The sequence below is a fragment of the Falco cherrug genome, chromosome 14, assembly GCF_023634085.1.
Source record: "Falco cherrug isolate bFalChe1 chromosome 14, bFalChe1.pri, whole genome shotgun sequence".
Classification (NCBI taxonomy): Eukaryota; Metazoa; Chordata; class Aves; order Falconiformes; family Falconidae; genus Falco; species Falco cherrug.
In genome coordinates, this window is record NC_073710.1 from 21,962,491 (window position 1) to 21,990,171 (window position 27,681).

The 27,681-nt window shown below is 58.3% G+C and overlaps 1 protein-coding gene across 12 annotated transcripts; it reads left to right on the forward strand.

The window, feature by feature from the left end:
• The first annotated feature begins 57 nt into the window (after positions 1-57).
• TANGO6 (transport and golgi organization 6 homolog) lies at positions 58-26,611 on the forward strand. 12 transcript variants are annotated; one of them, XM_055726593.1, is made up of 18 exons: positions 58-776; positions 1,022-1,138; positions 2,635-2,785; positions 3,580-3,707; positions 4,228-4,390; positions 4,956-5,038; positions 8,737-8,849; positions 10,279-10,455; positions 11,700-11,826; positions 12,665-12,844; positions 16,442-16,576; positions 18,001-18,510; positions 18,706-18,763; positions 19,703-19,849; positions 21,192-21,344; positions 24,082-24,233; positions 25,373-25,486; positions 26,213-26,611. In XM_055726593.1, the coding sequence occupies exons 1-18, from the start codon at positions 90-92 to the stop codon at positions 26,387-26,389; spliced, it is 3,372 nt and encodes a 1,123-aa protein (XP_055582568.1). In that variant the 5' UTR covers positions 58-89; the 3' UTR covers positions 26,390-26,611. The 12 variants fall into 12 exon arrangements, 8 of the variants coding, with proteins under 8 accessions (XP_055582568.1, XP_055582569.1, XP_055582566.1 ...); XR_008735097.1 differs by lacking the exons at positions 24,082-24,233; positions 25,373-25,486; positions 26,213-26,611 and adding exons at positions 21,714-23,217; positions 23,365-24,067; XR_008735098.1 differs by lacking the exons at positions 24,082-24,233; positions 25,373-25,486; positions 26,213-26,611 and adding exons at positions 21,714-22,657; positions 22,833-24,067.
• The last annotated feature ends 1,070 nt before the right edge of the window (positions 26,612-27,681 follow it).

Consider the following 27,681-nt stretch of genomic DNA (forward strand, 5'->3'; position numbering starts at 1 on the left):
GGCGGCAGGCGGTGCTGCTCCGCCCCTTGCCCGACCGCCCCAAGATGGCGGCGGAGAGCCGCGCCCCGCCCCTTCACGGCGGCGCCAAGATGGCGGGCGGCGCGGGGCCGGAGACGGGCACGGAGCTGGAGCGGGTGGTAGAGGCGCTGGAGCTGCTGCTGCGGCCGCCCGCCGGGCCCGGTGAGCGGGATGCTGTGGCCGGGCCTGGCCCCGAGCTGCGTCCGGAGACGCTGCGCAGCAACGCGGCGGCGCTGGCGGAGAGGCTGCGGCTGGAGCCGGGCTGGGCGGCGCTGCGCGGCCTGCGCGATGCTGTGCTGGCCCGGAGCCCCGCGCTGGCCGCCGGGGCGGCGGCGGAGGCCGAGCCGGGCTGGGCCGTCGCCTGCGGGCTGCTGGCGCTGCTGCTGTGTCTCAGGGAGCGGTTGGCCGCGCTCGCCGCCGTCCCCGCCGCCCGCGGGCCCGGACCCGGGGCCGCTCCGCCGCCCAGCGCCGACACGCTGAGCGTGGCGCAGGGCCGGTCGGTGGCGCGGGCGCTGCGGGCCGCCGTGGGCCTGGGCCTGCTGCCCTATCTGCCACCGGGTGTGGGGCAGCGCCCGGGCCCCCCCGCGTCCCCCTCGGTACTGCCGGCCATCTGCGGGGCCCGGCTCCTCACCGCCACCACCGCCTTGACCGAGGTGGCCCGGCACCCCGCGCTGGGCAGCCCGCTCCTCGCCCGCCATCTCGGCTTCCTCCTCGCCAGCCTCTGCCTGCTGGGCCACGGCCCCACCGCCCACAGCCAGGTCCGTGGGCCCCCTCCTCCCGCTCCCCCAGTGTGGCCGGTGCCGGCACGGGCACCCAGCCCCACCAGGAACATGTCGGGGTCGCCAGCTTCACCCGAGCCTGCGGCCATGCTGGGCTCCATGTGCCAAGCCCTGGGGCTGCCGGCCCCGTGCGAGGGAAGAGGGGCTGGAGGGGCACCGGCCTGCCATCGGGTCCAGTGCCAGCAGCCACGCTCTCCTCACTGCCCTGGGGTTTGTTTTTCCAGGGTGTTCCGGAAGCGGAGCGAGCATGGTGCCGGGAGGCCCTGCGGGACATCCTGGACCGTGTCTACCAGCCACTGGCGGTGCGGGAGCTGCTGGTCCTGCAGGGCCGGCCCAAGCAGGTACTCGGCAGCACGGCCATCCCCGGTGCAGGGCACGTACCACTCATGGTGCTGGGGCCGTGCCTTCCCATGCTCTGAGGGTACCGTTGCCACTCTCCCAGAAATCTTAAGCCCTAAAAACTGGTTTAGTGCCGCAGCCCCATCCCGGAACGCCGTGTGAGTGCATGAGTGAAGCAGCTTCGGCGCATGTTGCTCACACGGCAGCGGCACGGGCCCCACTGTTCGGGGGTGTGTGGCTGAACCCGGGGCTCTCACCGCGGCACGTGCTGCCTTGGCTCAGTAGTTACACCCGCTGCACCTGGCCAAGCAAAGCGCCTTCTCTTCCAGAACCTGCCCCTTTCCACTTGAAGGGGCGAAGTGGTGCTGCCTCGGCACTGGCTGCTGTTGGTGGCCGTTTCAAAGGCTGCTTCACGGCAGCAGGGAGGAGGAGGCGGCAAAATCTTAGCGTTGTTTTTAGAAAGTCCCTAGGGAAGGCACCATGTCCTGGCTCCAGGCAGGTGCTGTGGGTGGGTGCGTGCCCACTTGCCATGTCACGGTTTGGGGTCAGGGCAAGAGGAACTGCTGGTGGGCACACAGGTGCCGCTGGGTTGCTGGCTTAGGCACACTCAGTGCTGCACACAGACCCTCTGGCTGGAGCCACACGCGATTCCTGAGCAGGCAGAAGCTGGCTGTCCCATGTGCACAGGCTGCAGAGGGTCTGTGCAAGGCGCTTGCTTGTGCAGGGCCGTTCTCTCAGTGTGTGCTATGGCTCTCCTGCTCAAAAGCAGGAGACTCCTGGTTCAACAAAAGCCAAGCTGACGTCCCAAGCTGATACTTGGACAATGCCCTTAATAACACGTTTTAACTTTTGGTCAGCCCTGAAGTGGTCAGGTTGTTGGACTAGATGATCATTGTGGGTCCCCTCCAACTGAAAATATTCTATTCTATTCTATCCCCCTCAGCGCAGTGGTGCTGGCCTGCCTTGCTCCTCAGGGTGTCTGAGCAAGCACCTCCATTCGAATCGCTCATTTTGTGGGTTGGCAACCTCTGGACAGCTGTGCTGTTTTTACTGTCTGGGGGGGATTGCTTTGCTCGACCAGTGAGCCTGCAGGCTCACAGGGCTGTCTCCACTGCCCAGGGCTCCATGCTGGGTCCTGGCAGGGGTCACTGCTGCAGACCCCTTACCTGCATCAAACCCAACGTGTCCCCAAAGCCCCCTGTGCACTGTTTTAGTAATGCGGCATTGGGAGCTGCTGCCTGACCCTGAGAGCCTTTAATTAAAGGAGGGAAACTCTGCACGAGGGGATGCTTCTGGGGAGGCTGGCCTCTCTCATGATGCCCTAATTTGCTTTGTGCCACTGGATGAAGAAGCGATTTATTTAAAATGTTCCCCTGTCCTGTGCTCCTGTCTGGTCTCAGGTCCTGCAGGGCAGGGTGCAGGCTGTTTGCCTGTTAGTGGGGGTTTGCACAGGAGTGTGCAGATACTCTCCTTACCCTGCTCCTTTGTTTCCTTTCAGAGTCCCCTCTCTCCTGGGGAAGAAACAAAGCCGGCCCTTGTGCGGGCTCCAGCGTGGCTGCGACGCCTTTGTGGTCAGCTGCTCTCTGAGAGGCTAATGAGACCCAGCGGGGTTCAGTCTGTGGTTCGGGGCATCATGGAAGGAACAGGCGGTGAGTAGGGTGCTCTAACGCTGCTATTGGCTTCCAGGATTGCAGATTAAAAGAGACTGTGATGATGTGTCTGAGACGTTTCATCCCACGAGAGGCCCGGGAAAGACAGTGCCATCAGAGCACTGAAATGGGAAACAGCTTTTGTCAGGCCAAGCTGTGTAACACTCGCTCAGCTTTTGCCTCTGGCTACGCTGAACTCCCAAATGGTGAATGCCTTCAACTGTACATGCCTTTGGTTCCGAGTACACCATCACGTTTGAGGTCCAGACTGAAAGCCTCTCAGCTCATTTAGTCTGTTTATGCCTCCATGGGGTCGCACCCTGTGTGTGTACGGAGTGCAGTTTGTTCTGAGGAGCTGTGTGGGTGCCGGTTTGGTGGGAGCCGTGAGTGGAGTGAGACCTGTTCCTCTCCAGGGCTTGGCAGTCTTGCTTCTCAGCTCTCTGTTGCCTGCCATGGAGGGAAACTGTTGCTCTATAAAAGCTGAATCCCACAGTTTTTAGTGCCAAAGCCTCCTCCAGCCAATACCAACCTGATGACACTGTCCAAGCATGACCTCCCTCCGCATTTTCTCTTGTATGCCTATTTGCAGAAGTTATTTCCCGTTATCAAAGGTCTTGGACAATAATTTTTCCCCTTCTATCATTAAGTTAAGGTGTCTTCTGAAAGATGCTTGGTTTAAAGAGAATAGTAAAAGGTAGAAACCCAGTTTTTGGCCAGAAACATCTGGCGTCGGCCAAAACTGGTCCTGTCGTTTGCTGTCAGTCTGAGCTGATCTTGGCTTTCTGCTGGTGTAGCAGGTGGCGCTGGTGCTGAAGCAGCAGCTGTGGACTGGAGAAAATGTGACATGGTTGCAAAGATCCTGGCTTCCTGCCCACAGCAGTGCCTTTCCCTCGAGGACTACTACAGACTGGTATGCCCCCAGGTAGGTCCCTCTCTTCCCCTCCCCATGGCACGCTGGCTCTGGCTGGGAATGTGGAGCCAGCTCCCAGCTTGGAGAGTGCCGAGTACTGTCACTTCTGCTTGAGCGTGACCTGGCTTGAGCCAGGACAACATGGAGATGTTTTTCTGCTGCTCTGGCAGTGGGATGTGTTTCTACCCTACTCTTGAATTTTCCATATTTGATTGAAATGCTGGATGGCGTTGCCTGATCGCGCGAGCTGTTCAGCACTGCGCTACAGGGAGCTCTCTGCTGTCGAGCTCTCGCTTCCAGCCTTTGGCTATAGGAGTAGTGCAGGCTCTTGGTTTGAGCCCAGAAATGCATCCTGCGTTAACGCGTACGGGAAGAAGACCGGCCCTTCCATATGTGGAATGTTGTGCCAAGCGTCCAGCAAAGCAGCATAGAGGAGGCTCTGTAAACTCTGCTGTTGGCTGCAAGGTGTCAGCCTGCCCCTCTTCTGAGGGACTGCTGATCTTTGTTCCTTTATCGTGGATGTGCCTTCCAGATTCTGGACTTGCTGCACATCCAGGACGAGCTGACAGCACGCCAGTTCCAGCGAGTGGCCACCACGACGCTGCTCACCATGGTGAAAGAGCACCCTCAGCTGGCACAGAAGTACCTGCTCCAGCCCTTGTTGGCACCGCTCCTGCGATGCTCTGAGACAGCAGGTACCAGCTGGTCTCTGCGGAGCCCCAGACTGGGGAAAGAGTCTAGTTTCTCTTCTCGCCGATCTTTGTCTTTCCATCAGAATTTTCGTGGGTCAGTGGCTGGGCGCTGAGTGTGCAAGCCCAGCTGTGTCAGTTGTGAGCATGTCTGTGTGACTGGGTGCACCATATTTCCTAGCACTTGAGTCAAATTACTATAGTGTAAAAGCCAAGTCGTGGGGCTTTTGCCATGTGCTCTTTGGGAAACTTTCCCAGTCTGACAGTCTCGTTCTGGGCTTCCGGATGGAAGTCGTCGGTTCCCCACGCTGACCGAGCAGCTCTCTGGGGAATAATCCATCAAGAAGTTGTGGTCTGTTTTGATTTGCTTGTAACCTTGCGGAGTTTACAACACTGCAGTGATATTTAGCACAGCTAACGAGGGCTTTTCGGTTCCCATGCTGCCTTGAATGGAGGGAAGGCAAGAGAACTATCAAGAGTGCTTTCTGGTGCTGGGCATGGGGGGATTGCTGTTCTGCTGGAGGCTCCTCTGCATGTTGGGGGTGCTGATATTTCTGCCTTTTGTTTTCAGAGCTAGCAGTGGAAGATTTGTCAGCAGGGAGCGTGCTGGTGACAGAGGCAGAACTCAGCAGCTGTGTGGAAGATGTGCTCAAGGTATCGTGTTTGATTCAGGCCTGAGAGCAGGCAAGAAGACTACTCTTAAGAAAGATCTGGTTTGAGCCTTTCTGAGCAGTTCAGTGTGTGTTAGACCATGAGAAAAATCTGTGTCCTGCAGTCGTGATGCTGAGGTGAGGCCAAGAGCTGCGCAGAATAACCTCGTGTGCAGCGCTGCACTGGCAGGATTGCAGCTTTATGCTGAATACCAGAGGCACAGCCCAAACCCATTCAAGTGTTCTCACCCCAAAAGGTTCTGTGAGATGGCAGTGAGCTCTTGCTGACTATTTTTTTCCCCAGTGTCTTTCTGGTGTGTCAAAGAAGAGTCTGAGCAGTGGGCTGGTAGCCAGGAGTCTCCATGGTGCTTTTGTATCCTCTTTCTCCGCGAGCTGCAGCAAGTCTTTGCGAGCGTTGCTAAATTGTGCAGCTTCTACAGGCTCGTTGCATTTGGGTTTGCTGTCAGAGCAGCTTCAGGACTTGGGCTGTGATGGTAGAGCAGGCAGCATGGCCAGCAGGAGGTCCTAGCGAGGAGTACCGCTGGGCTGGCACACGTAGCCTCAGGCTGTCGATCCCAGTCTGAGACGATTCCACTCACCTTCCAGTGATGCCACACCTTCCAGTGTCAGAGTTGTGCAGCTGGTCAGAGGGAAGGATGGATTGTAGGGAATCCTGCAAGCACTGAATCTTCAGAGGATGCCTGAGCTCACTTCTCAAGCTATTGCTGGTCCCCCTCTTCTTAGTGCCTCAGTTTCCTTCCTGTAGGGTGTGGATAATCTGGCTCATGCTGAGCCTGGTGGGAGGTTCGTGGGAGGGAGAACCTGCCAGGAGCTGCTCTCCCTGCCTCTGAGGTCTGCAGAGGGCAGCCTGAGTCAGAGTGCTGGAGCTGGAAGTCTTTCTACAGCTCCTGCAGTATTAACCCCTTGTGGAGGGATGGGCAGCAGCCAGCTCTTGTGTCGGGCCAAAATGCTTCTGAATGAGTGACCTGGAAAAGAGGGCACCAAGGTATCGGCAAGCAGCCGGCTGTGCTGGACCGCTCAGCCCTGCAGCGAGGACAGCTTGGCAGCGACTCTTGGCTCGTCGCTCGGTGGTTGTGCAGCCAGCTGGCAGTGAGGCATTTGCAGTGGGCACTAAGAAGTGAGCAGATTCGGTGCAGCTCTGAGGCTGGTGGGCTGTCACTGGGGTGAAAAAGAGTGAAGGCGATCTCTGAGGCTTCACAGAGCCACAGGGAGAGGTGGGAGAGCTGGTGCAGTTGTGCTGGTGGCTGTTGTTAGGAAGCCGAGAGCATGCAGGTATGAGAAAAGGAGGGTGGGAAGCAACTCAACCATGGGGAGATGCTTAGTGGCTGTGTCCTCACCTCAGGTGTCCCAAAAAGAGGGGGGACACTGCTGCTGGTCCCTGTGGGGTGTCCCCAGTGGTTCATCTTCCCTTGCTGATCTCTGTTGGGGGCTAAAGGCATTACAGTCTCTCTAGTTGTGTTGGACAAGTAAAAGTAAATTGATAATAAGTAAAGAAAATAATAAAGTAAAATGAGTATCCTGTTTTGCAGGGACCATTCTGAGCTGAACCGTGTGACACGTGGGTTTCTGTGTGCATGAAGTAAATTTTAACACTGTGGGTGGGTAGTCCTTCCGCTGCTGTTGGGTGTCCAGCTACTTCCTCTGGAGCTGCTCTTGGTGCACAGTACCTGGAGGCAGCTGTGGGGCTTCAGCGCTGCTCTGTGTGCCTGGCTGCCGAAGCAGGAGGGATTGCTGAAGCTCAGAAAATGGAAGGAAACTCGGGTTTCATCAGGGAAATGCTCTGGCTTTGCCAGTAACAGACCTTCCGTGTTAGAGGAAGTGTCTTGTGGGCAAGACAGTGCAGGTTTAGCACCTTCTGCAGAGCTCCTTCCTGCAAGGGGTCCCTTGGAGCGACAAGTGGGGTGTTCGGGAGTGTCAGTCTTGGCTCTGGCATTTGGGGAAGAGGTGGGGTACATCCTTGTGCTCCTTATGAAGGAACAGGGCTTTTTGAGGAGGCCTCTCTTCTGAAACCTTCCCTCGTAGCTCCTTTTTTCTGCTGTTCCCACCAGTATCACCAGTGCCGTGCTGCAGGCTTCACTGCCTGCCCTGACAGCAGCCCAGCTTTCTGCTGTGTTCCAACTGAGAAGGACACCTCCAGCCCAGGAATTAAAATTTAAGAAGCTGGTGACTTGCTCACTGGCATGCCCCTAGGCAGGCTAAGCTCTTAAATGCTGTGATTGTTGTAGTATTTTGCGTAGTAATGATCTGTTGTAACTAGCTGGCAGGCAGAGACCAGTCTGGAGGGCTGCTCTGTGGCTGCTGTTCACAATGCGAGTGCTGGGGGAGTCTGGGGCGGATCCCTCCTTAATGACATAGCGCTGGAGGCCTGACAGCAGCCAGATTAGTGATGGAGACTCCAGCCTGCAGATTTGTGGGGGTTTCTTGCTTAGCAAGTGTCATTTGATGCTGAGTGAGAAACCATCCTTGGGGCTTCATCAGAGAGGCTTTGTGTAGAAAAGGTTCTGGTCAGGAAGAATGGCTCCACAGGGATTAGCACAGGAAAAAAGGTTTGTTTGCATCAATACAGCAGGGCAGAACTTTATCAGGACAATCTCCCTCCTACCTGGGTTGTCACACTGCCTGGAGCAGGCAAGAGCTCTTTGGTCTGTCCCCAGGGCACTTCCAGCCCTGGAGCAGGTGACTGCTCTCCAGCTGTGGAGGTCAGAGGTGTGGGGAGTGTCCTGGTGCCTGGTGTGAAGGGGCGGCATCTTCCGAGCAGGTAGTTCGTCAGCTGACACAGTTGGAAGTCCCTTGGAGAGCTTTTGAAAAGACTTCACCACCGCTGCCTGTACCCAGCTTTTTTCAAAGCTAAAAGCTATGGCGGGGAGATAGAGCCTGCTAAAACGAGGACCTGAACACAACAACCCTGAGTAAACCCTGAGTCCAGCTGCACAAGGCTTTGTATTTAACTATTTTCTAGACCAAGTTTTCCCAGCATTATGACTTTGAAAGCATCCTACCTGGCTTTTAGCTGTGGACAGTTCCTTTAAAAGGATTCAAAAGGAAATACAATGTCATAAGACTCCGGTGAGTGGTTTTCTTGTGCTCTGTGGGCAGCAGGTAGGACTTGTGTGCAGTGAGCTGGTAACAGTGGCTTTCCTGGGAAGGGTGTGCTCATTTCATGGAGGGCATTGACGGTAATTTGGGAGGCTGCTGCCTGAGACAGGAAGAAGGTGCATGGCCCTACAATGTCTGCAGAGCCCTTGCGGCCTAACTGGGCACACATCAGCCCAGCTGTCCTGCTAGGGACTGATCTCTGTATTTGAGATATGGCTCTAGGTGCAGTATTTCCGTAAAGATTTGCTAATTCAAAGGTGCCTATTGCATCTCTGTAATGCAAGACCTTACCCCTAAGCAGCAGACTTCCTGAATAGCTGGCTGCAGTGTTCCTGTAGCTTGGAGCCCTGCTGTGGTTAAGCAAATGCTAGGAGAAAGGTGGTGCTGAAGGCTGCTTTTAATACAGAATATGGCATAATCAGGGAGAACAGGCTCCAGACTGAAAGAAACCGAGGCTGAAAACCCTCTGCCATCCTCTCTGGTGGCAGCCATTCTGCACACAGACATGCTTTCTGTCCTTCCCTTTGCCTTCCCTCTGCTCCATGCAGGTGTTTGAGACTCTTCCCTCTGCCCTTCTCTCCGTAGGTGTATGTGGTTGGAAATGACAGCTCGAGCCTGCTGCTGCAATCCTTACAATCAGTCCTGGGAGTGGTTTTTTCCCTCTATTCCTTTGCCAAGCAGAATGTGTCATACTTACGGTAAGGGAAGGATTGTGCACAGCTTCTTCTAGGGTTTCATCTTCTCTGTTCTGCCCACCTCCAAAGGACATACTCTATATGGGCACGTACAGAAACCGAGACGAATTTTCTCATCCTCATGAGCTCTGGTTCAGAGTAGGCAGTAACTGCAGGTGTACACATGGTACACAACCTTACTGGCATGATCTGTGCCTGAGGAAGCAGTTCTTGCTTTAGTTTTTGTCTTCCCCGAAGCCAGAATGTTCGGTGTAGAGGCAAGCATGCCCTGTGGAAGCCTTGAGAGTGCAGTTTAACTCATAGTGCCTGCCTAGACCAGGGGCTGTGATTGTGGATGGAAACGGTGGTGCTGGGACCTGGCTGGGTGTCGAAGGGATCTAGAAAAAGGATAAAAACTGAATAAAACAACTCGAGCACTGGCTCTTGGAAATAGAAAATCATTCTTCTCCTATCTGAGATCACTGTCTTCCAACACATACAGGACCTGCCTCTTGGCAGCTGTCCCTCATGCTGTGCCCAGCCCCCCCCCCCGCAACTGACTTATGATGGTAAGCACCACGTGTGTCAGTTGTGGTGTCAGGGACAGTGGTGACCAGGTGCTGGCTGTCATCTCTCCTTTCTCTTCCCAGGCTTTCCCTGGGCTCCCCTGTGTTTGGGCCAGCCTAGTAAATACACTCCTGGTGGGTTTACAGTTTGGTGATGCTGGCATGTGGGTACTGGAGGGTTTCCCTAAAAGGTCTGTGTAGACACGGCCTCTGCTATTATTAAAGAGATCGTTAATCACTTCAAAGAGTAGCGAGTGCTGTGGCAAGTTTGTAGAACAAGCCAAGTTAACACTGCTGCTGGGTGATCAGAGTCACTGCTCTCTTTGCAAAGGAATTTGGCAGGGGTAACTAAAACCACAGCTGCCTGGAAGTGTTCAGGTTTCCAGACCTCTGGCACAGCACAGCGCTGCTACTCCACCTCATTAACCTGCATCTTTCCTTGGCATTTCCCACGCCACCTTACAGTGCTCCCCGTCTCCTTCCTCCTCTTTCCTTGGCACAGCTGACAGCTCTGTGCTTTGTCACATTGGCGTGAAGCACCAGGCAGGGTGTGCTGAGGCTGCGTGGAAGTGGCTGTCCTTATACAGACATGCTGTTCAGACAGAGTGCTGCCTTCCTTGCTGGGCTGAGATCTTGAAGGACCAAAATCCTTCCATCTGGGAACACAGAAGGACGGGATGTGCTGCTGATCCCATTATAAACTGGCACAAATGCCTTCAGCTGCCAGAGCTGTCAGCCAGCACATCCCAAGGAGTGCCCGTGGTCACTCCAGAGCACTCCTGTCTTTTCCTTTGCCCTGAGATGTGTGGTCTCATTGTAGTGCTGGTGTGCAGGGAGGGGTGCAGCGGGCAGAGAAAGGTCACCATTGCTTTCTCTTTCCTTGCCAGCTCCCCATGCCAGGAGATCCTGCTGTGGTTCCTAGAGAAGTCGGAGCGAGATGTGTCGCTGTCTGTGCTGGAAGGCTTTGCAGGGCTGAACAGCAGTGTGCACGTCCTCCACCCACGGTGCCGGTTCTGTGCGGGCAGTGAGGGTGGTGCCACCATTGCAGTGGAAGAGACCGTCAGGTGAGTGCTTTTGGGGCAGTGCCAGGTGGGGGGGGGCGGTCCCCAGGCATCATTCAGCACATAGGGCTTTTCACAGCATGCCTGGCAGGGAGAGCCCAGGCGAGTGTGGGGCTCCTGGTGCCATACCACCATAGCCTCATCCCCCCACCGCCCCAGCTAGCCAGCTGTCTGTGCCAAGCTCGGGCAGGTGATGCTTCCACACAGCCTCTGGGTTCCCTGTACGTGGCACAGAGCTCTAACTCCCAGCCCAAAAAGCAGCACGCTCTGTCTGAGCACCAGTGTGCTCTACCTGCGTGCTTTTCCTGAGTCCTGCCTGCAAGGTGTCTGGGAATGGGACATGCTTCGTCAGTCTTAGTGCTCCTCAAATTTAACTTCCACCCTCCAGCCTGAGCCTGGCTCGTGGCAGATCACGCTGCATGGAGCGAGTAGAATCCCTCGGGCACAGGTGGCACCATCGCAGCGAGGGCTCTAGCAATGCCAGTGTCGCGGAGCCAGCGACTCAACTCCCCTCCTGCTCTTGCAGATGGTCTCGAAAAGTAGAGGCAGACTGTGGCATGTGGGGAATAAACTACAGCCATTAGACTCCAGCCACGCAAACCGGGACTGTTCAGCAGTGTGACATTTGGTTTAAAGAGAGGGGTAGCTGTTAGCTGGCAGGTAGGAGCCCAGGGCAGTCTATCGAGCAGGCAGAGCCCACAGCTCCTGCCCAGGAGTGTCCATGGGGTGGGTGTGCCCAGAGCTGTGTGCACCTGTAATGAAACCCTATACAAATACACTTGCTTTGGTTTCATTTCAATCCATTCCTGACCTGAATTAGAAGAAGGTCTGCCCTGGGGTCTGCGCTGGTTAAACTGGGTATACTTTCAAATTACTCCTTAACAGCCCTGGCTCTGCCTGGGTCTGTCCTACTTTTATGGCTATGACCACTGCATGAATTAGCCAGCGCTAATCCTGTTCTTCATAGGATGGCTGGATTAAACATGTGTTTTGCACTCATGGTTTCTGTTAATGTTACTCCTTTAATGAATGCAGGTTACTTAATAAACTGAGGGCATGATCACGTACGTAGACCAAATGAACTGAGCAATAGTTTGCCTCCAGGCTTCTGCTTTGTGGTAGTGCTGTGAAGGAAAGTTTCCAAGAGAAGGCAGAAGTGTGATTTCACCTTGCCGTGGAGTAGTTTAGAGCCAGCCCTGGAGAGGGTCTGGGTATGTCTGTGGCTGTGACACAGTGATCTGTTTCAGCGATGAAGATGAGGCCCTCTACCAGAAGATTTCCTCCGAGCAGCGCCATGTGGAGGACTTGGTGGAGCTCTTGTCTCACTGCCAGAAGAGTGGTCTAGCTGGAGACTTCTTCATCTGCTGTCTGAAGGTGAGGGCAGGCAAGTCTCTGGTTGGGGCACATCTGTGGGAATGGTTTCCCTGGGCCAGGTGGTCTGCGTTGCAGATGGCAAGGGAGACCGATCGGCCTGTACATGCCTCCGGAGCACTGAGCCGGAGTACAGCATGCGGTGGAGCAGTCCTGCTATGTGTTGGGCAGCAATGCCTAGGAGAGCGAGGCAACCCTGGTCCCTGCAAAGATTAACCCTTGTTCCCCCAGGCTCTTTTGACAACAGGAGCATGCCTGAAGTTTAATGGTGTGTTTGAGGCTGTGAGTAATCCTTGTTGCTTCCTTGGCTCTAGCAGAGGGGCCCTGGCACCTGCTTCCTTTGATCATGAAAGAGCCCCTGTAGTTCCCTCCTGTCCTTGCCTGGTCTGGGCTGTGCTTTCTGTGCCCTTGCTGGCAGGTGAAGCCCTAGCCCATAGTCACACAGGGTTTGCAGCATCCTGGGTGTAGGGATACTGCTGTGATACAGGTGGGACACCCAGGAGCTGTGGGCAGCTCTCAGAGACCTTGATGTACTGAGTGGAAGGTCCTGATCACGTGAGGAGTCAGCATGAGCTCTGCAAAGGGGGTGGGAGGGTATGGGTGTCTTTGTGAGCAGCCACTGCCAAAAGCAAGGCTGCGAGCAGAAACGGCGAGCCTCACAGCCCAGAGGACAGTTGGCCCTAGAAGTGTTCTGTGTGGTGTCCATAGGGACAGAGGTTTGCAAGGGTCTGGCAAAGGTCTGCTGTACCCAGCACCACTGGTGTGGTGACCACAGTGTTCCTGGCACCAGTTGGCCTGTTTAACTGTTGCCTCTCTGTGTCCTGTGCTTCTTTCCTGGCAGGCGCTGACTCACGTGGCTGCAGAGGACGAGGTGACTTCGAACTCGGATGTGGAACCTGGAAGGAGTCTCCTGGAGCTGGAGCAGTACCATGCCGGGCAGAGGAGGAAGCTACAGGTCCTGCAGCTGGTGGCCACACTGTGTGAGAGCGTCTCAGACACCGTGTTCACAGATGTTGCTCAGGTTGGTCATGGCAAGGCCCTGGGGGATTGGCAGCTGGAGTGCATGGCAGAGCAAGCTCTGGGCCACTGGGCTCTAAGGAGACAATGGCTGAAAAACAGCTGGAGAAAGCTAGAACGTCCGCAGGAAAAGCAGTTTGATTCAGTTGCAAGTGTCTCAACAAGGCACCATCCTATGCGGTGCCAGCAGGAGGGACTGCCAGCTGCAGAGACAGGAGGGAGCAGCCCAGCAGACGTCTCCATATTTGTGTCCATGGTTGAGTATTGAAAGCCAAGAGAGTAGTCTGTGTGTTAATCAAAACTCTGACTTAGCAGCATCTCATCTTTATTTTAAGCAAAATTTATTCCCAAGTTTAACAAAGCTTAAAGACATCTGTACCCGACAGACTTCTTAAGCGAGTGCTTGCTGCCTGTCCGTGGCGTTGGTGCCTGTTTTTTCTGGCACATCTCGGTAGCCACCTCCAGGAGCTGCGGTGGCTGGGCTGCCACCCACACAGCACGACACCGCTGCTGCGGTGCTGCTCTTTGGTCCCCAAACAGGCCATTTGTGGCTTTTCTTTGGTTTCTGCTGCTGGGGTGCCCACACCGGGTGGTATGTCCGGTCATCAGGCTTGGCATAACTGTGCTTATACAGTTGTCACTTTTCCATGTTTTCATGAATACACAGCTGCCGAATTTATTAAATATTGTAATTTCAAAGACAAACTGGGTCTTCTTGAACCTGGTACCAGAAAGGATTGTTAAAATACAGCACTGCTGTCTGCCCTGAGCCCACAGTGCAGCAGTGCTGAAGCAGGTTGACTGTCCTGCGCCATGCCAGGTCGGGAAGGTTGTTGGGCACCGAGGGCAGCATGGTATTCCCTGGCTGATCATAACTTCCTTATCCTGGTTTTTTGGGTTTTTTTTGCTTTAACTCCATGACCTGGTTATACCAGTTAACTGACTGGCTTGAGCAGAGGCAGTCGCTGCTAGCACAGGTTTCCTCACTTTTCTCTGTTGGGACAAAGGAGTCTTTGTGTGCGCTCTGCAGCGACAGAGGGGACCCAGCCGGTGTCACTGCAGCGCCCGCCGGTGCAGCCGCAGCCAGCACTGCTTTGTCCTCACCTGCCTCTCCATTGCAGCCACCCACACGGGACTGGCTCCACTCCCTGGGTCAGAAAGTCAGGGTGGAAAACGGGGAAAGATTTTGTCAGGTTTCTGGGTCCAGTCGTGAGTCTCGTATAAAAAAAAACGCAGACAAAAAAGCCATTATACTTCCACCTGGGGGTTGTATTTCAGGCAGGGCTCCCTCGGGTTGGGACAGGCAGTAGCAGAGCTGATTTTAAGCAGGTTCTGCAGCACAAGGTTCCTTCAGGGTGTTTGTTCTTGCTGTGGGCACTCTGGTATGTGGCTTTGTGCTTAATCGGGTTGGAGCAGGGGCATCCCAAAGCCAGACCCCAGTAATGGCAGCAGCTGTGGACCCCCGCAGTTGCGCAATTTATTTTATTTTCATTGTCTCACCCTCACAACCAAGTTTCATGAGATTGATGTGATTTCCTTGATACCCCAAGGATGTTTTCCTTCTGCATGAGACAGAAATGTGCCCCGGTGGTTTATTTTTTCAAGCTTTTTTACCCTTCCAGATTAAGGTGGGGTTTTTTCCCTTCTGGATTAGTTATTGGTTTTGGGGGTTTTTTTACTCTTTGTTTTTCTCAGTAGCTATCTACTGATTATTTATTCATGATGATTCTAGTTTTTGCATTAAACATAATTTCAATCCATTCAGCTTGTGTGTCACTGTTTTGTGAGAGCAGGTGTTCTGACACTTGTTTTTACTTTCTTGCTCTTTGGTGGCATTTCTTCTCTGGACTAATCAGCCCAGAAGGTACCGAAGCCTTTTCCGCAGCCCCTCCCAGCCAGCCTCCCTCCTTCCTGCAGTAGGGATGTGCTTAATGAAGCTGGCAGGGATCAGTTCTCCTGCTGGTGAGGAAACATTGCCTGCACCCAGTGCCTGTGCCCTGGAGGCTGGAAATGTGGGGTTTGGTGCAATATAGTACCTTGTTGCCCTCATACTGTGTTTTCCAAAGCAGGAGCAAAATAGTTCCTTTTTTGCAACACGCCTGTTACGTAGAAGTGACCCTGATCCAGCTCCATCCCAGCATGGCTGGGTGCCACTGCAGCCGGGGAGCTTGCCCTGAGCCATGCGGTGCCAGCACAGCTGGCAAAGGCATGGAGAAAATAAACTCACTGATTTCAGCGTCTGTTAGAAAGGCAGAAAGCCTGTGGGGTCGAACACGTCTGTGTCAAGAAGGCAGATGCCAGCCAGGCCTGGATCAGTAGGGGTTTGGAGGAAAAAAAAAAAAAAAAAAAGTAGTATTGTGACAAAATCATGAAATGAGTGACACTTGTGGTAAATGGCCCAGCTCAAGCATCAGCTGCGCGTGGGTAGATGGCGCCTGGTCCTGGGGAGCCGTGGGACAGGAGCTGGAGCCCTGTGAAGCTGTCCTGGGCAAGGGCTGGGAGCAGCAGGCGCAGGGAAGGGGCTGTGCCATGCCCCAGCGCTCGCGGGGAGTGCAGGCAGGCGTGCTTTTTGTTGGAGTGGGTCTGAGCCACGCTAATTCCCTGCTCGCTCCGTGTCTGGCTGTCACTGCAGTGCTGCATGCTGGCTGGCTGCAGCCCCGGTGCCTTCTCAGAGCCATGTGCTCTTTAGCTCTCGCTCTCTTTTCAGTTCTCTACTCCAATTTTCCAAGCCCAAGCCTTTCTCTAGCACAATTTCACACGAACCCTTCAAGTTTCCCAGTTGTTGCCACCACCCCAGTCTTCCCTCTCAGATCCATCTGGGTTGCCTTCCCAGCTCCCGTCCCAGAGCACCGCAGTGGTGGAGCAGGGACAGAGGAGGCAGGGAAGGTGCTGGGCTGCCTACCCCTGCTCCTGCAGCCCCCACAGGGGCTTCTGCTGCCAAGAAGAACTGTCACCTTGTCCTGTGGCTGCGGCAGACAGGCAGTGTGAGCTTGCCCAGCCTGTGCTGGAGCATGGCAGCTGATGGACTGGGCTGTCTGGCTCAGCCACCCTCCAAGCCCTGTTCCCAAAACCCTTACCCACCAGTTCAGACAGCCCAGTGCAGGACGGGGGTCTGCCATCCCGGGAAATCAGCCTGTCTGTGCTACTGCTGGAAGAGTGGGCAGTGGTTCGGGGGCTCCAGCACCCTCAGAGCAGCAGTAGGAGCCCAGGCTCCCACCTGCATCCTCAGTGCATCCCCAGCTGGGATGCACCAGCACCCCAGCTGTCCCACAGCTAACTGGGGCTCCCCAGTGCTGCTTGAGCCCCCTCACCTGAGCAGGGGGATGGCAGAGGAGCTGGGAAGGTGCTGGAAATGTGACTGAGATGGGTCTGAGGGGGAAGGTTGGGGTGGTGGCAACAATAGGGCAACACAAAGGGTTTGTACGAAATAGCACTAGAGAGAGGCTTGTGCTCAGTAAGTAGATGCAGAAACAGCGAGAGCTAAAGAGTGTGCGGCCGCGGCGGGTACCCCGAGGTGTGGGCAGGGGCAGGCAGCGGCAGCCTGGGACCACCCTGGGGATCCCCCCTTCTAACTGTTCTTCCCCATGCTCTCCACTGGCAGGTGGAGGCGTTCGTGGCAGCCACGCTGCAGCGAGCCTGCGTCAGCTCGGCACGGGGCCCCGGCGCCGCGGCGGAGGCGCAGACCCTCGCCATGGCCATGGGGCTTGTGGCCGCCATGCTGGGCGGAGCCGTCCAGGTGAGGGGGCGAAGCTGGGGTGCTCAGCGGCCTTGGGTGGGGGGAGGGGTGAGACTGGGCACCGTCCAGGCACCGAGGGGTGCTGCAGCCGGTAGCGTGCTCCCTGGGTTGGGGTCACTCTTCAGTCCCAGCTTGTATGTGTCTGTGTAAATATATCTATCTATATATTATTTTTCCCCTGGAGTGGTGCCGGGGCGCTGGCTGAGGGTTTGGTCCTGGCAGGGCACCCCTGAGAGCTCGGTTAATTAATTTATAATCCAAAATCTCCTTCGAGAAGGTGCTGACAGAGCAGTGCAGTCACATACGGCATCTTTAAATACCAGCACTACACCCTCTGCATCCCTACACATCCACAGGCTCCATCTCCGGAGTGCAGCAAACTTCCCGGAGTGCACTGTACCATTCTTGCAAATCCTCTGTAGAAGCGGTACATCGCTTCGTTACGCTGTTACACAGCGTCAGCTGAACTGCCATCAGGGAGCAACCGCATGTTCATTACCGCGCTGCAATCACTCCAGCTTGCATTTACATCACTGAGCTGCCGGGGTTGCTTCATTCCCAGACTTGCCCAAAGGAAAATCCAACTGTTAATGGAAAAAGATAATTTATTGTGTCTATTGCTAAATTTCTAACATTGGGAAAAGAACATTATTTAGTTGGAGAAAACTTAAAACCAGAGTCTTGTGGCTCTAATGGGCCCCCTCCCAGGCAAGCGCTGCTCCTGCTCTGGCGTTAATGGGAACAACTTAACTTGGCAAATTGAACACAGAAGGTTTTGGAGGCAGCTGCAAAGCTGTTTGGGTTTCAATAGCCAAGGTTTTTATGCAATCATCCAAAAGCTCCCTAAAATCTCTGCTAAAGCATCAATTTTCGGATCTTACAGCCCAGATTTTGCTGTAGGAGTTAAGTCCAGGGTAGGGCAGGAACATCTCCTCAGGCACTGCAGCTTCCAGACCATGGCAGCTGCCTTGCCTGGAGCTTCCTTCCAGGCAGGGCTGAAGGCAAACCCCACACGCTGCTGGCAAGGTGGTGGGAGGGATGTCCCTGACAGCCGTGATGCTGAGCGAGAGGATCCCGCGTGGACGCGGCTCTCCTTTGGGCCCTTGTCCTTCCCATCTTCTCCCACAGCACCGTGGGGCCAGGCTGATGCGGTCGTGGCTGCTGCTGGCTTCTGTCCTGCCAAAGATGCCGCAGCTGGGATCAACGCTGGGGCCATGGGGCATGGCTGTCAAGAGGAGCTTGTGGTGCCGGGAGCCTGGCTCTTGGGGTGGGGATGGAAGGTGGCCAGCTTGGCGCTGCCCTGGGGCTACAAAATGGTCCCTGGGGCTCACGCACCCCTGGGCTACCTGCCTGCCTTGCCAGGAGCATCCAGGGCGCGAACCTCCATTGTGGTGGTGCCAGCACAGCTTCTCTCCCCCCTGCAGCTGCAATCCAGTGACTTTGCAGTGCTGAAGCGGCTGGTGCCGTTGCTGGAGGAGCTCTCCCGCACCTACCCCGATCCCCTCACCCAGGAGCTGGCCGCGGACCTGCGCATCGCCATCTGCACCCACGGCGCCTTCTCGCCTGCGACAGTGGGTGCCGCTGCTGACGGCGTGCTGGGGAAGAAGCCAGGGATGGGAATGCAGAGCCCTGCTGGCATCCCTGGCAGACCCCCAGGCCCAGGGAGTGGCCCGACGCTGCCACAGCACAGCCGCAGCAGCCCCTCAGCTCCCAGGGAGAGGAGCGAAGAGCAGAGCATGTGCCACGAGCCTGGTGCTGTGGGTCCCGCTCCAGCCCCCTGTGCCGACAGCCCGGCTCCGGCCGGACTCCAGGAGATCCTGGTATCGGCATACGACCCCCAGCCCCCAGGGCGGGCAGCTGCCCTGCGCCACCTCGCCAGCCTGATCACACAGCGGGATCCCGAAGCGCTTCAGCTTCAGGAGAAACTCCTGCAGGTACCAGGCTCCTGCCACGGTCCCTGTCCTGCGCCGTGGTGCAGAGCTGGGGCTGAGCATGCTGGCAGGCTGGGGACAGTCCGTGTTGTCGGTGCCCTCCGACCTTGCCATCACTGTTGGCTGATGGCGCCAGGCGAGCGCCACTGCCAGCCGGGTGTGGGGCTGCTGCCAATGGTGCTCCCCCTTTCCTTGCAGGTGTTCCTGGAGAATTTGCAGCACGAGGATGCCTTCGTCTACCTCTCAGCCATCCAAGGTGAGCAATGCCTGGCTGAGGTGAGTGCTGTTGCTTTGTAGGAGAGGGTTTTGTGCTGGGGAGGCTTTGGGCAGTGAGAGCAAAGAGCAGCGGAGCTGCAGCCGGACTGGGGACTCGGCGTCTCCTGCTCTGCCAGACTGTGTCTGGAGCTGCATGCGGGCTCTGCGCTGCGCTCCCAAAGCCAGCAGGCTTCATCTCCCAGCTGTGCTTACTCAGTGGATAATGAGTTCATTTACCCTCTGACCAAACTGCTGATCTGCCCAGACCACAAGTGCCTCCTTGGTGGAGCCAGAGCCTGAGGCAAGGGCACCCTGGGCAGCTTCACCCTCAGGCATCCCCTGGCTGGAGGACGCCCAGGATCTGGTCACCATCCCAGTGCCAGGTCTGTGTCAGCGGCCTGGGGCTGCTGTTTTGGCATGGTGTGGGCACAGCCCTGGCCCCCTGGCCCTGCACCTGGCCAACATTTTGGATTGCTGGTCTGTTCAGCTGAGGCTGGCAGAGGTGTGGGGGCCATGGGGACCCACTGTTGCTCCCTCAGGGCTCTGCCACATCCATCCCCATGGCCAAGGCGGTAACTACCAACCGGTGCCAGCCACCCGTGCAGATGTGGAACCATGGAAGCATTTTCCAAGTTGGTTCACCGATTCATGGCCTCACAACTTGTTAGCCCCACTGAGAGGGGAGAGCACTGGCAGGCACACATCCAGCCCTGGTGCTGATCCTGGCCCCGCAGGCAGGAGGTGGAGGGCAGCAGGCTGGCAGGGGAGCGGCTTGCCACTCTGCTTACTGCTGGCTGCCCTCCTCCCCAGCCGAGTTGCTGCTGGGGGCACCAAGTGTGGCTGCTGCTCACACCACTTCCCGGGAAACCCTTGGGTCCACACTTGCTCCAGCATGCTCAGCACAGCCCCATGGCAGCGAGCTGCCTGTTGGGATTCGCAGGCAGGTGCCTCCACACCCAGGATGACACGGGCATCTGGAGCAATGGCCGCAACGGCAGGTCACGGTACACCGGGTTGCGTGGAAGGGAGGTGCCATTGCCATGGCCCAAAGCGATACTGGTGCTGCCAGGACCCCGGCTGCCGTTGGGTAGGTAACCTTCAGCAGCAGCCGGGAAAGGAGCTTATCAGGCAGCGTGCTTCCCTCTGCCTGTATGGTCTTGAGTGGGACGGGCTTGTCCTTGCCCTGCAGGTGAAACACAAATGCTTCAACCATCCAGGGGTGATTAATACACCCTGTGCAGCTGCCTCCGTGTTTCACAGCCTGGCTGCAGTCGTGATTAACCCTGATGCGGTTCCTTGGCGGTGACTCACCCAGCTGATGCCGCGCTGGCAGCGGTAGCTGTGGTGTGCCATGCGTGGTGCTGGCAGCTGTGCCAGGTGGGCTCCCCACTGCCCCGGCTGGGCTCCCTGCTGCATCGGCAGAGCCTGCCCTCCAGCCAGCTGTGCTGGGGCTGGGACCACAGCTGGCTTTTCTGGCACTGCTGGTTATCACAGAGCCCGGCTCTGGCGAGGAGAGGTGGCTGCCCCATCAGATGTGCCCGGGCTTGCAGAGGGTAAGCCACACTGGGCGCCCTCCGATAACTGGGGAATGGGGTTGGAGGTGAAGGCGGCTGCTCCCGGGGGGCAGGGGAGCTGGGGCTCACCGTGACTCAGCGCTTGGCACTGCCAGGGCAACCACTGCTGCTCGCTCTTTCGTTGGAGAGCAACTGCCTTTCCCCATCGGAGAGGCACCCGCCACCCAGGGAGCCCGGTGCTGCCAGAGCCCTGCCTGGTGCTTGGCCCCAGCCTGCATCTCTACAGGGATGGCAAAGCCAGCGCAGCCCCATGACATAGCCCAGCCTGCATCCCATGTCTGGGGTCTCACCCCTCTTCGTCCCCATGGAGACATGGCAGGTGCGGGGCACATTCGGGCTCTGGCTCCCAGCCTGGGCCAGGCAAACCCAGGGGTTCTGTGGGGCCCTGCTGGGAACAAGGACGCAGCAGCAGCTTGTGGCCGATGGCCAGGAGCTGGGAGCAGTGACCAGACACTGCACCCAAGCATCACCTGCAGTACCCGCCTGCCTCAATGCTGGGCCAGCCTGGGGCGAGCCCCGCAGCATCCGACGGCTGGCATGCCGAGTCAACGCTCAGTCAACGAACATTAACCAGCAGCAATTAGTGGGCACCTGCTGCCAACTGCTAAATTATTTATTTTTCAGCTTGGTACCCAACCAGGCCCAGTGCTGGGCTGCCTCCGTGCTGCAACTTTGCGCAGAGGGGCTGTGGGATGTGTCGTGGGACTGGGGTGGTGCGGGGGGTCCCATGGGCGATGGATGCACTGAGGGTGGCAGGGTGGCACAGCCGCTGACCTGGTTCCTCTGCCCAGGGTGGTGGCACGTGCCATCCTCATGCTGGCCCTGACCCCCACTTTCCTTCTGCTCTCCCCCTAGGCGTTGCCCTGCTCTCCAGCGAGTACCCGGAACGGATCCTGCCTGTCCTGCTGGCACGGTACAGGTGCCCGGCGCAGGGCACGGAGGACACCATGGCTGCCATCACCAGGATGAAGCTGGGCGAGGTGCTGATGCGCGTCATCCAAGCGCTGGGTGAGTCTGCAGCCGCGTCCGTGAGCATGGCGATGCTGGCCGCTGCCAGCAGCCATGGCACCGCTCAGCCCCTCGCTGCTTTCTGCTGTGCCACCAGGGTAAAGCCCATCGGAGCTTTTTGTTGTCCAAAGGTGAGACCCCACCATGGGGGGGTCTGGCAGCCGAAGGGCAGCTGGCTGGGGTTTGCCGGCAGGCGGGCGCAGGCGGTGATCCCTGCCAGCAGCCCACCGTCCCCTCAGCCAGCAGCGCTGGGCTCGGAGGCTGCTGGGAAGCGCCCGGACACGCAGGGCTGAGGGGTAAAAGCTGGATGAGGCCTTTCCGGCAGCCGCTGTTGGGGCATGTCCTAAAACGCCGTGTCTTATTCCTCAGCAGAGGCCAGGCCAGTGGGAGCGTGCAGCCAGAGCTCTCCACGGCGGGGGAAGGCAGCAGCCGACGTCCCTGCTGCCGGGGCAGCTGCGCGAGGGTCCCTGGTCACCGGCTGGGTGCTTTGTTCCCCAGCCAGCCGTGGCAGGGCAGACCTCCTCCTGCAGAGCCCAGGCCACCCAGGACTGGGGCTCCCCTGGGGCCTGTGCCACATGCTGGCTACCCAGCTTGCTGGAGCTCTCCTCCGGGGCACGGCTACCACCGTAACATCCCCTGGGCATGGTGGCACCCCTGAGCTCGACTGGCATCCCACCGAGGCCAGTGCTCCGTGGGCCAGGTTGTGCCACTCTGCTGCCGGGATGGGGACAGGGCATCCTACGGGCCAGCAATCCCATCATCTCCCCGTGAGCTCCAGCAAGTGGTGTGAGCAGTGGCAGAGCCTTTTGGTCTCTGAAGGCCCCTGGGTGATGTCCGTGCGTCCAGCCCTTGCCTTGCTTGGCGCTGCAGCTGCACCACGCTGGGGTTCCCTCGGCAGCTGCCCGCGGCACGGCTGGCAGTGGGACGGTGGGCACGGCCTCCGCTGCAGCTCTCCCCGCTCCCCGTGGTGCCTCTGCCGCAGGCAGCAACTCTGGCACGTCCCAGCTCGCCTGCATATTTATAGAATAAATCGCATGAAGTTGTTTTTGTTGCAAAGCTTCAGGATTTAAGAGCAAGGATTTATCCAGCACTTCCAGAAATGCTTTGCTCTGTGCAGCAGTGCTGCTGTGGTTCAGAGCTCTCCTGCTGCCTGGGGACCACCATGCCTCCCACCTGCCCCATCCCTGCATGCCATCCCACTGGAGTGGCTTTTTCCTATCCAGGAGGGGATTTTGCAGCAGGCACCTGTCACCCGGCAAACGGCCGGTGTGGGCAGCGTGGCTGGAAGTGCACAGCAGCCCCGTCCCAGATGTGTGGCAGCCCCATCCTGAGCACGCAGTGCCATTCCTCTGCATCCAGCAACGCAGGGCCAGGCACCGCACGAGGGTTCATGGAGACCTTCCACCGACCCGATTAGCTTTCGCTGCAAACCCATTAAATCTGCTCTGGGTGCACCACGGCAGACCTCTTCCCTTCTTCATCAGGGAGCATGTGCCTTGCTTGCTGCAGAAGGGGAAACGCTTCATGTTTTCTGTGACCGTCTGGCACAGGGCTGGTGTGCTGTTGGCTTTAGAGGAGATGCATCATGCTCAGACCATCCAGCACTGCTCAGGCTGCCATACTGACTCCTGGGGTGCAAGCATGGAGCAGGCTGTGTTCCCAAGCGGTGTGGCCGTCCTTGGCTTCACCACACTGCCCTGAGCTCTCCCACCCAGTGCCATGCAGGAGCCGTGCCTGCCCTTCTGAGTGCACCATCCTTTAGTAGCAGGGAGGGCCACGTAGGAAGAGTGAAGCTACAACAGGGTGGTCCTACAGAAGGACGTGGCTGCCTGCTGCCTCTCCTGCTCCTACCCAGCTTTGGCCATCACATGCAGTGTGTCCCCTCCTGGCACACAGCCGGTGCTGCCAGGCTGTTGGCATGCTAGTGGTGCAGGGGCCAGTCCCCAGCCCCTCGCCGCAGTGGGTGATGGGGTCCCTCCACTGCCCCCACAACTTATTCCTGCCCTGCATCCCACCTCAGAGCTTCCAGAACTTGGGAGAACCAGGAAACCACCGAGCTCACGGGCTGGCAAGCCTGCCAGAGCTTCCTTTCCTCCATTACTGCCAGGCGAGTGCCGCCCCACACTCTCTCGCCGGAGCAGCCCCTGCTCGGTGGGAGCTGTGCCCGTGCCGTGGGGTGCATGGCCACCAGCCATCCAGCTTGCACGGGAGGACCCTGCGCCGGGGTGACTGTGCATGCTGGTCACGGGCTCTGCTAATTAGGCGGCTCACACATCTGCGGCACCGCCATGTGCTAATTGGCATGGGGGGTTGTGCGGCTGAATTATGTGAGAATTTGGGCTTCACACTTCGTTTCTGTGTGCTGTATCTGTGGGCACCTCTGAACGGCCCCCTGGGAGCTGGGGAGATGTGGGGTGTTCTGGACAGCCCCAGACAAAGCTCTTTGCTGTGGGGTGTGTGCCGTTGGGGTTTCCTGGCGCCCCGGGGGACTGTGCCGTGGTGTTCTCATCTCTGGCACCATGGCGGGTCCCTGCCGAGGCTCTGTCTGCCTTGCTCAGAGCTGCGCCTGGGTCCCTGTGCTGGGCACAAGCTGTGCTCCAGATATTGCACCCAGCTGTTGCACAGTGCTGCAAGGGGGGGACCCAATCCAGCTGCTCCTGATGGAGCCGGGGCTTTGGCAGGAAGGGGCTGGGAATTTTTCCTTGCCTGTGACATGCCACTCTGCTCTCTCTTGCAGGGGACATGGTGTTCAAGCACCGGGAGCCGCTCATCCAAGCCTTCCTGCAGGGCACACGGGACGCTGACAGCACGCTGCGGGCCAGCAGCCTCTCCAACCTGGGCGAGCTCTGCCAGCGCCTCGGCTTCCAGCTGGGCTCCGTCCTCCAGGAGGTACCAGCTCTGTCCTGGCACTGCTGGCCCCTTCCCCAGCTCCCTGCCTGGGGAGTGTGGGGCCATCGCTTGTTAATGAGGGTGGTTCGTTAGCGGCTGGCAGGGCTGCTGAATGCTCACTGCTGGGAACACAACAGCCTGGAGGTTTCCATAAAGGACATGAGTGATATTTGCTGATATTGCGGAGTATAAAAGTCATTGGACCTGAAGCAAACACAGGAAATTCTAGCCCTGATTTTTAGAGCTAAAAGCTTTATAATCAGCTAAAGATATGGCGTGTTCGATCCTGGGAAGCGATAGCCCAAGGAACAGGCGGCGGTGCCTGCTCCACCCATGGCAATCCCACGGCAGGAGGAGACCTGGGGCACAGTTAGTACCTGCTGGAGGCACCTCCTGCTGCTTAACAAGACCTTGTTACCCTTCCCGTTATCACCACCCAGCTGATGGCTGGCAGGGTCCTGGCCCTCGCCCTGGCTGCAGGCTCCTGGTGAGATGCGGCTGCTGGAGCCACCAGAGCTGTGGTCCCAGCGTGCTGAGCCCAGCTCTCGGGGGTCTTCTCCCCAGAGGGTTTTGAGGGGGCTTGCTGGGAGCCACTAGCGTCACGGTCCGGCAGACCTTGAGCTGCTGGGTCTGTGCCCCCATGGGATGCTTCCTGGAGCAGGAGGGAGGTCAGGAGACTTCAGGGATGCAGCACGTGGGCTTCTTTCCCCAGTCCCTGCTCACAGCCGCTCGGCATCGGTGGGGTACCGGGAGCGTTTGATGAGATGCCAATGCACCACATGCTGCTATTTTGGGAAAGCGCTAGCTCTGCTAATTCTCCCGGCTGTCACTGCCGAGGGTTTAATTAGGTTCCTTCAACTCTTGCCTGCTTTTTTACAAAGCTTTCCAAGGCATCTGCGTGCCGCTTGGCCCCTGCCAGAGGGAGGGCTGCTCAGTGCCCTGTGCCTTGCAAAAAGCAAATCCCCTGGGCTGGGTGCTAGCAGGGGAACGTGTGGCTGCCCCAGGCTGGGCGCGAGGGTCCCATCCTCAGCTAACCCAAGGCTACCGAGGGACATCCCCACCAGCGTGGCTGGCTACTCTGCTGGGTCCCCCCACGTCCCCCTGACCTTGCTGACAGCCCCCCTGCCCTTTCCCCACAGGTCACCTCCTGCTTGACGGCCATCGCCAAGATGGACCCCAAGGCGGAGGTACGAAGAGCCGCTGTGCATGTGGTGGTGGTGCTGCTGCGGGGTCTCAGCGAGAAGGCCACCGAGGTGGGTCATCTCCCCACTTGTCCCCAGGGCAGGGGCAGCCCCTGCCAGGCGCCTGGGCATCCCCAGGCACCAGCACAGTGGTCCTTGGGGACAGCCCCTGCCCCGTGCGGGCTGCAGGGCTCATTCCCAGGCAGCTTCCAGGGAAAGTCCTGTGGAACCGGGACCTTCAGCTTGTGCCTCCCCCACCAAAGGGCCCCCTCAGTGCTGGATCCTTCCCGGGGCAGAGGGCATTGCACAGGGACATCCTTCTGAGCTGCTTGGCCGTGCCGTGGGGCATTGCCAGCTGTCGGGAACTGTAGGAGTTGTTCATCACTGATTTGACTTGGAAATGCCCAGTTTTTCCGTGAGCTGTGGCCTCCCTCCCCACTTCCCAGCAACAACGTGTTGGAACTCAGCTCCTGTGGAGGAAACGGCCGGTTCCCCACGGGAATCCCCACAGCGGGGATCTCAGCTTCTCCTCATGCCCCCATGCAGGAGGGATGCCGCAATGTGCCGCTGTGCTGGACTGCGCTGCTGGCGTGTGAGGAAACTGAGTCACAGGAGGGCCAGGGCTCACGCCTGGGGCAGTGTGGTGGTGCTGGTGGTGCAGCCATGTCCTGGCACTGGCAGCATTGGTGGAAGGGGCAGCACCGCGCCTGCTGGGGCACGCAGAGGGTTGTGTTTCGGCTTATTGCGGGTGCAGGTGAGATGCCGGCAGGTGCTGACACTTCTGCCCACTCTGCCCAGGTGCTGCGTGACGTCCTGCGGGATCTCTACCGCCTGCTGAAGCACGTGGTGGTGGCTGAGCCTGACGGTGCAACAGTGCTGCATGCCCAGCTGGCGCTGGAGGAGCTGGACACGGTGATGAGGAGGGTCCTTTTCCCTGCACAGACACTGGAGAAGAAGATCATGGTGCTGCCATAGCGGGGCTGGGGCAGCAGAAAGGAACTCTTCCTGCTCCAGCACCGGGGCCAAGCAGCTCCCCAAGGGGAAGGGTTCGCTGTGCCCTCAGGACACTGCCGGCAGGTGCCAGCAGGGAGGAAACCGCAGCCTGGGGAGGGTGGGCAGCCACCCCCAGGCTCCCTGCAGCCGGGGCAGTGTGGGCTCGCTGGGATGGGGCAGAGGATTAAAAAAGAGACACGCTCAGCCTTGTGCCTGTGACGTCTCTGGGAGCTGCGCAAAGCTCCTGGGTGCCATTGTGGCCATGTCCCGGCCTGTGGCTGGGCTCTGCTCGCCCTTGTGTGCTTGAGGTGGCGGCAGTGGCAGAGGCCCTGGCGAGCCCCTGCGTCCCACGGAAGGGTGGGCATCTGCCCCCAGACCAGCCCTGCGCTGGGTGGGCAGCTGGCAGGAGCAGTGCCTTGGGTTCCCGTGCGGCCAACCGGCACCGGGTGCTGTGGGTGCCTCTGAGGGGAGCCAGGAGAAGAGGGGGCTCTGCCGCCTGCACCCCCAGTGTGGGCAGCCATGCACCCCACGGGCTGGCAGGCCCCCAGGACCCTTCCTGGACCCCCCCTGGCACAATGCTCACACTGCAGGGGTGCCGGAGGGTCCCGGGACCAAGCCGGCCAGCAGCTATTGCACACTTGCACACTCGCTGCCAGGTGCCCACAGGCATGGAGGGAGCAATTCTGGGTGCCAGCCCGGGGCGAGGGACAGAGACAATCCCTGGAGGCAACAGCTCAGCCGGTTTCTAAATGTGATTTTTGCCAAATCCAAGTGATTTTCCTGCGGCAGGGGGCTGCCGAGGGGGATGGAGCCGCCATTGCCAAGCCCCTGCCCAGCCAGCACGGGAGGGCTTCGCTGCGGACCCAACCCCTCTGGGGAAGGCCCTGCTGCAGCACTGCCCACCCTGCCTGCACCCGTTCCTGGAGTCTCCCTCGCCGTGGGCTCTGAGGATGGGGCCCTTCCCCTGCCACACCGGCAGCTCCCTCTGTGCCAGGGCTGCCATGTGTGCTGGGATCACGCCCAGGGCTGCAGGACCCTGCAGGGTGCCTGGCCGGACCACCGCTCGCTGCCGTGTGCCTGGGGACATCCCAGCACCAGGGTCACCCTTCTCCCTCTGGTCTGGGCAGCCCCCATGGGTGCTGCAGCACCGCGGGGCCTGCTCCTGTGCTGGAGCTGCTGTGCACACACCGGGCAGGGGAAACGAGGATGGGGGTGCTGTGGGGTCACACCGGAGCCCTTAGGGACCCATCCCAGAGCTCCCCCTCCCTGGGCAG

Bases quoted from the DNA above. Each gene is read 5' to 3' on its own strand.
- TANGO6 (XM_055726590.1), top strand. From the start codon at position 90: ATGGCGGGCGGCGCGGGGCCGGAGACGGGCACGGAGCTGGAGCGGGTG. The intron at 5,039-8,736 runs GTATCGTGTTTG...TTCTCTCCGTAG, and splicing joins GTGTGGAAGATGTGCTCAAG to GTGTATGTGGTTGGAAATGA. The intron at 16,577-18,000 runs GTGAGGGGGCGA...TCCCCCCTGCAG, and splicing joins TGCTGGGCGGAGCCGTCCAG to CTGCAATCCAGTGACTTTGC.